Source organism: Camelus bactrianus, chromosome 21 (genome assembly GCF_048773025.1).
Source record: "Camelus bactrianus isolate YW-2024 breed Bactrian camel chromosome 21, ASM4877302v1, whole genome shotgun sequence".
Lineage (NCBI taxonomy): Eukaryota > Metazoa > Chordata > Mammalia > Artiodactyla > Camelidae > Camelus > Camelus bactrianus.
This window is the reverse complement of record NC_133559.1, coordinates 4,928,263-4,935,476: the sequence shown is the minus strand read 5'-3', so window position 1 is coordinate 4,935,476 and position 7,214 is coordinate 4,928,263. Positions and strand designations below refer to the sequence as shown.

Genomic DNA, 7,214 nt, shown 5'->3' with positions numbered 1-7,214 from the left:
ATGAATATTGAATAAGGCAACTAGGAACGTCTGCCACACCTTCTAAAAGGCTACTGAACCCTAATTATATGCTAGTGTTACCTGTGGAGACTAGGGCCTGAAATTATGATCTTGTAAGCAAAGATGACATTACAGTGTTGTGACAGGAAAGTAGAAAGATACTGATGCTGGAGGCACAGTATGAAAGAGATGGTATGCAACAGAAGTGTAGAAAGTGGCCAACTAAGCAAGAAGTTCAATTAATGATTTTGACATAAAAACATGAGATCAATGTTTTTAGTGTGTGATCAAGAATAATCTTTGGAGATTATGGTCACAGGGGGTATTATTTAGGGAAAATTATGCACACAGAAATAAGGCAAAAAGATGACCACATGATAATGCTAGAGCTTTTTCAAATAACTCTTTCTAGGGTCACTAGATTATCCTGGGGAATGTAATTTTGTTTGATTAGCACCCAGAAGTTTTACCTCCCTCAAAAATTAGAGGGTCACATGACTGAGGATGGTATGAAGAGGCCTTGGAAATAATTTAAAAGTAAATGATTAGCCTCAACTTGGAAAAAGAGAACAAGGTGCTTTGGTAGTTCTGGAAATTTTTATCAGCTGAGTGGAGAGTCTCCCAAAACCTGAATTTCATATAGGGCCTAAAAACAAAACAAAACAAAAACCCTCTGCTTTACCAGACTGAGGAATAAAAGGGTTGAATAATTAAGAGAGACAGTAAGGATAAGAGCAAGAGTTTTTTAATTAGAGAAGCGGGAAGGCAACATGAGATACTAAGTACACCCAATTTCAGGCACCAAAAACTAGATAACAAGGCTATTAGAGCACATCTTAGTTCCCATACCAGGACCTTTTTTTTTTTTTTTAATGAATTCTCTGAAACATAGGCATATTATGAGGAGGACATGTGCTCACAGTCTGGGGAAATTTCAAAGGATTCAATACATGCCTACAAGACAGACTGGCATATTCGGGGTGTCAACAATGCTTTTCTTTTGAGGTTAGGACTGTGGCCTGTATAGTTATCCTAAGAACAAGAGCCATTCTTAATACGGAGTGTGCACTAATCCAGAGGTTCCTCTGACTCTGAATAATACCAGTGAACTAAAATTCCCCGAGGACAGGACCTCCCAGACCTCCTGGAGACATGCTGACTCCTTACCTCTAAGCTGCATAGACCCTTCTGTTAATGTTAACTCACATACATGCTATATAACAGGATCCTTGTCCTCAAGGGGTTTACCCTTAGATTCAAATGTTTCTTATTATTAACATAAATGAATGGTGTCAAGAGCCTCAGAAGAGAAAGGCTTGTATGTAAATAACACCACAGAATAGAGATGGGCCATGGTAGAAAGAAGATAGGAATAAAATTAAGCTGAGGCAGAACAATTTCATTTTGTCAATTTACAGAAAAATGATTCTATAGGACACTCCATGGAGCGTCCCCATTTCCAAACAATGTTGGAATGAGAGTAGAGAGCTGAGGATGTGCAGAATAACTACAGGTTCCCAACAGTGCCTTTTATTTATCCCTGTTATCTAAGACTGTTGTTCCCCATCCGTGGCGGAATTTACTCAGCTTCCTTCCTCAGCCTCTGAGTGACTCCACGGTTAAGGCTTTGGTGTGGGGAAAAACCCTCTGGCACAAAAGCAACAGCCGGAGCTCGCAAATCAGGGCTCAGGGAAACACCGAGACGGCCATTATTAGCCGCCAGGGTCCGCGTAGGGAAGGAGGGCGAGCCCACCGAACCAGGTGCCAGGGCCGCCGTTACGTAACCGTCCACGAGAGCCGGAAGGCCCCGCCCAGCCCGAGGCCCCACCCCTGCCCTGACCCGCCGGTTAGGTGCCGTGCGCAGTCGCCGGAAGCTTCCGCCCCTTCCCCCTTTTATGGAGATCAAATTTTTTTAAGAGTGCTGACGCCACCGCGTAGGACGGGCCCTAAAACCGTGATCTAGGAGCGCCTCTCTCACTTCTTACTTCCGCTTCCTTCAAGTAAGGAGTCGGGGTCTCCCCCGTTTTTCTCACCAGGTGGCGACGGCGGCGGCTTGCGATGTTTGGCCTCCAGAGAAACGCAGTAATTGGACTCAACCTCTACTGTGGCGGGGCCGGGTTGGGGGCTGGCAGTGGCAGCGGCGCCTCCGCTCCCGGAGGGCGGCTTTTGGCCGCCGGGAAGGAGGCCACGGCCCGGCGAGAGGTAGGGGGAGGGGAAGCCGGCGCGGTGATGGGCGGAAGCGCCGGCGGGAGCCCCCCGGCCACTGTTGCGCCGGACGCCCGGAGGGTCGCGCGGCCCTCGCCCATTGGTGCCGAGGGCCCCGACGTCACCGCGACCCCCACCAGGCTGCTATTCTTCGCGCCCTCCCGCCGCGCGTCGCCGCCTGAAGAGATGGAATCCCCGGCCTCCGACGCCATAATGTCGCCCGAAGAGGAGCTGGACGGCTACGAGCCGGAGCCTCTCGCGAAGCGACCTGCCGTCCTGCCCTTGCTGGAGCTGGTCGGGGAGGCCAGTAATGGCCCCGGTACGGACGGCTCACTTCCCTCGACGCCTCCCCCCGCAGAGGAGGAGGAGGACGAGTTGTACCGGCAGTCACTGGAGATTATCTCTCGGTACCTTCGGGAGCAGGCCACCGGCGCCAAGGAAGCGAAGGCAATGGGCGGGTCTGGGAGCGCCATCCGGAAGGCGTTAGAGACCCTACGACGGGTCGGGGACGGTGTGCAGCGCAACCACGAGACGGCCTTCCAAGGTAAGCGGGTTAGTGGCGAAGGTCGCACTTGGTTTTCTCGGCTCTCTGGACTCACCCACCTTCGATGGGTGGAAACCGAAACGAGTCAGTTGAAATGACTCTCATCCTATTTCTGAAACCAGAATATTCTGGCCGTGAGTCATTGTTTCCGCCCACTTGAGTCTTCTGGAAATGGCAGTTCTGTTCAAAGCCCGGAAAGGGTGGGATGTCAATTTTTAAGCGGGATCGGCCTTAGTTCTATAGAGCCCAAATAGCGATTTCCCCCGCCGTGAGTGGGCAGGAGAATCGTGCCCTGGTTTAGACAAAGGAAGCCGTGAGAGCCTGCATGCTTTTCTTCCTCTCAGGCATGCTTCGGAAACTGGACATCAAAAACGAAGATGATGTCAAATCTTTGTCTCGAGTGATGGTTCATGTTTTCAGTGACGGAGTAACAAACTGGGGCAGGATTGTGACTCTTATTTCTTTTGGTGCCTTTGTGGCCAAACACTTGAAGAGTATAAACCAAGAAAGCTGCATCGAACCATTGGCAGAAAGCATCACAGATGTTCTCGTAAGGACAAAACGAGACTGGCTAGTCAAACAAAGAGGCTGGGTAAGTTTGTTCTAAGGTTGAAGAGGGGCCTTGGAGTGGAAGTGGAATGGAGAAAGCCCGGATGTCTAAAGGTTTTTAAGATGCATAATTCAGTTTTCAGGCTCTAACTTATGGACCTCTGGTTGCTTGATGTTGATATTAAGTAGTGGGTCCATAGAGAGTATGGTATCATTGTCTTGAACTGTTGCATCAAAAATCCTGTTTTTCTGTAGGCTCTTTTACTCGTTGAGCCTTTTGCTTTGGGCATTTTATTGTAATTCAGCTGGATACTCCTCACACCAGTGGATTCAAATTTTGAAGAAATAAGAATCACCTGGGGATGAGAGTAAACTACATTCATTCTTGAGGCCCCCTCCCTTTTAATTGCATAATGTGTGTCTTTTTTGCAGTCTGGGAGTAAATAATAATTGATTCCATGTTGCATTTTGGGGAGAACCTTAAATACTTTTATCTTTTCTTTGTAAATAGTGTTTTTAAGCCAGTGGAAGCCCATACTTGAAAATGTGCTTTTCTTTTTTGTTTTCTAGGATGGGTTTGTGGAGTTCTTCCATGTAGAGGACCTAGAAGGTGGCATCAGAAATGTGCTGCTGGCTTTTGCAGGTGTTGCTGGAGTAGGAGCTGGTTTGGCATATCTAATAAGATAGCCTTTTAAGTGCAATAATTGGCTCGACCAACTTCAGCCACCAAAACCATATACATCTGCTGTGATATCAAATGTATTTATGAATTGGACTTCAAGCTGTCCACGCTGTAACCTCCACAAGTTCTTCTCTAGCAAGGGAGAAAAACAAGTGGCAGGAGGATTATGGCTAAAAGGAATAAATACATGGGAAAAGTAATCCCCTCTTTCACTGTCTGAAGGAAGCCGAGCTTGTTTTCGGCAACAGGCGAACTTAAGGAGGCCATGGAAGAGGACTTTTAGTTTTAGTGAAGATGATAAAAGTGGAGAGACTATCTTGTCTAGAACAGGAAAGTGGCCAGTAGCCGGGGTAGTCACAGAGTTCATTAAATATGCCCATTGAATTCATTAACTTTTTATAGAGTTTAAAGAGAAGCACTAACAACGCCAGTGGTGTGTGCACAATGGATTTAAGCTACAAGTGATGGAACTATGACTAGAAGCCTCAGTACTGTACAACAGTCAGGGGAAGCTGTTTCCCCTGTTTGCTTTCCCAGGTGTACTTCCTGAAGAATAGAAAGTCCAAGTGCTCAGGACGTTTATACCTGTTCAGATTTGACTTGTTTTGAGTGATTCTTAGTCTATTAGCCTAGTGTAATGGCCAGGAACTTGATCTAAGGCTCAATTACAGTTATGAATTAGGATTATCCTCAGTTTTTAAGACAAAAACTTGTAAATGTATTTGTCTGTAAAAATTGTATATTTTACAGAAAATTATTTCTTTGAAATGTAAAGAGGGGAAAGTGGAATTTAGTTTTTTCATACCCTTGGAAATTTACAACTTCTGTAGTTAGGAACCTATTTCTTACAGCTTTTCTATTGTAAACTTTGTTCTAGTCCTAGATTGTATACAAAACCAGCTGATGTAATTGTATGCAACCTGGTTGTAGTGGAACAATTCTGATTTATAACTATGCAGGATTTAATTTTTCCTATCTCATTTTGGTAAGTATTCCTTAGATAGGTTTTGGGGCAGAGCGGGGTTTTGGTTTCGGTTTTTTTTTTTTTTTTTTTTTTTTTTTAAACCTGAGACAGAAATTGAGGAATAGAAATTAATCCTTCGTTATATGTGGATTGTCAAAAATTGAGTCAAGGCAGAGTTGTATTTGGGGAGTGGGGCACACAGGCTGATGACTTAAAAAATAATGGGCTCTGATTGGGCAACTACTCATTTGAGTTCCTTTCATTTGACCTTGTTTAATTGGTGAAATTTAAACTGAGCTCATGAGCTAATCTTCAAAGCTTTTGCTAAAGCATTTTCAGCTGTTCCAAGTGGGACTTATTAGCAGTATGTATAAAAAGATCATATCAGGTGGATGAGAGACATTTGATCCCTTATTTGCTTAATAAATTGTAAAATGATGGCTTGGAAAAGCAGGCCATAATCTAACCATGGTGCTATTAGGCTTGCTTGTTAAACACGGGTCTAAGCCTAGTATATTAATAAAACAAGTACTTCATTTCTGTTAATGATTTTTAAGCTTTGTCTCAAATTTTTGTATTACATTGGCATCTCTTGTGGATTTAAGACTTGATGTTTTATCATACTTACCGTTTACTTCCTATCCTTCCTTGAAATTTCTTGCTGCTTGTTCTGCTTCCTCTACAGTTACTCATATACATCGGTTTCTGCAGACTTACCGTGCCATCCATGAACTCTTACTAGCCCTTTCAGTTTTGGCACTAGGAACCTAAGTGGCGACCCTAGAGTTCACAGACTTCCATCCTTCTTGAATTTTGTCCTCAGGAGGTGGTTGTACGATGGGTGCTGACAGTAACAGTCATGACGTGAGAAGAGTCCCTTTTCCTTGACTGATACCTTTTTGGTTGTTGCTTTATCCTATCTTGGGGAGAAAATTTCAAAAGTCCCGTTAGGGATTTTCAGAATGGAGAACAACATCTTAACCTCTCAAGTTCCTTTGCATTTAAATGAGCTCACTGAAAGTTGTAAAAATTGGTGGGCTCTGGTAGACCTCAGTTATATAAAAGCTACTGGTAAACTGAAGAAAGCTTCCATAGAGGAACTAGGGTCATTTGAAAGCTTCAGCCTCCAAATGTGACCTTTAGTATGTGGACGCCAGACAAAAATAGGCGTGAATAAAATGACTAAGAATGTAATAGGGAAGAATTGCCCTGCCTGCCCATCTCCGAGCCATAAGGTCATCTAGCTAGAGCTATTTTTACCTGTGTATTTATCGTTCTTGATCATAGACCACTTATTTATATCATGTCTGTCTCTAAGGACCTAAAAGCACTTTATGTAGTTAATCTTAAGATCTGGTTACGTGACTAAAAGGCCTGTCTCCCCATAGCCAGTTGTGGAATAAATGCAGAGATGTCGATTGGTGGAGTTTAGGGGCCCCATTTCCCAGTTTACTAGGTATGACTGCTGAAATGTAGATGAGAATCTTAGGTGATACTTTGGGTCAGGGGCTGTGAGGGCTTAGGGAGCCCAAGTGCTCTGGGGGGGAGAGTGGGTGGTTCTGTAGGGAGAGGAGGCATGTGTTCTTAAGTGCTGACTAGCTGCACAGTTCAGGCAAATCCTCCAAAATGGAAAGGGAGGAGGGGCTGCTTGGAAAGATGGCTCGCTCAGCAACTTCTTCCTGACGCTTCTCTCAGGGAGAAACCTGCAGTCCTCTAGTGTCGTCCGTGCACATTCTATTGGGGGTGAACACCTTGTAAACAGCTAACTCTGTTGACAGCTGTGCCAGGAAGGGTTAGGACCAACTACAAATTACTGTGGGCTGTAAATGTGTCCCTAACTTCCTGTTTTTCCTGAGAAGAAAATAAACCTTTTATTCAAATACAAGGTGTGGTACGGTTGTTTTCTAAACCATTCCTGTTTTCCTTCCCCCTCTTAGGCAATTATCTGAGGCATGTCAGCTGAGCAAATAAGTGAATTAAATAGGTGAATTAAACAGCAAAAGCCCCATAAAACTGATTTGCCTTAGAGCAGGAGTTTCCTTCAGAAAAACCCCTTCTTTCATTCAAATTAGAGGTGTTGGCTTTTTAATTAAATGTATTACTGCTCTAGTTTGGAATAGTTCCTGTACATCTTAATACAGAAATCAAATTCCCTGTCTTGATATCTGCTAGTGTTGGTATAACTTGGGTTAAGAGGGTTCATTACAGGGGTTATTGAATCTCCCCACCTCATTAAACCTTTTGAGACGAGTGAAAGAGCTAGAAGAATT

General features: G+C 44.3%; 1 protein-coding gene across 2 annotated transcripts; it reads left to right on the top strand.

The window, feature by feature from the left end:
• Positions 1-1,918: 1,918 nt before the first annotated feature.
• On the top strand, positions 1,919-6,829 carry MCL1 (MCL1 apoptosis regulator, BCL2 family member). Of its 2 annotated transcripts, XM_010958478.3 has the most exons (3): positions 1,938-2,749; positions 3,094-3,341; positions 3,869-6,829. In XM_010958478.3, the coding sequence occupies exons 1-3, from the start codon at positions 2,059-2,061 to the stop codon at positions 3,983-3,985; spliced, it is 1,056 nt and encodes a 351-aa protein (XP_010956780.2). In that variant the 5' UTR covers positions 1,938-2,058; the 3' UTR covers positions 3,986-6,829. The 2 variants fall into 2 exon arrangements, with proteins under 2 accessions (XP_045375152.2, XP_010956780.2); XM_045519196.2 differs by lacking the exon at positions 3,094-3,341 and having other exon boundaries at positions 1,919-2,749.
• Positions 6,830-7,214: the final 385 nt, after the last annotated feature.

What these genes read in the sequence shown, in the direction of transcription:
- MCL1 (XM_010958478.3), top strand. Translation starts at nt 2,059, where the DNA reads ATGTTTGGCCTCCAGAGAAACGCAGTAATTGGACTCAACCTCTACTGT. An exon ending in CCACGAGACGGCCTTCCAAG is followed by an intron (nt 2,750 to 3,093) that starts GTAAGCGGGTTA and finishes TCTTCCTCTCAG; the next exon opens with GCATGCTTCGGAAACTGGAC. An exon ending in TAGTCAAACAAAGAGGCTGG is followed by an intron (nt 3,342 to 3,868) that starts GTAAGTTTGTTC and finishes TTTGTTTTCTAG; the next exon opens with GATGGGTTTGTGGAGTTCTT.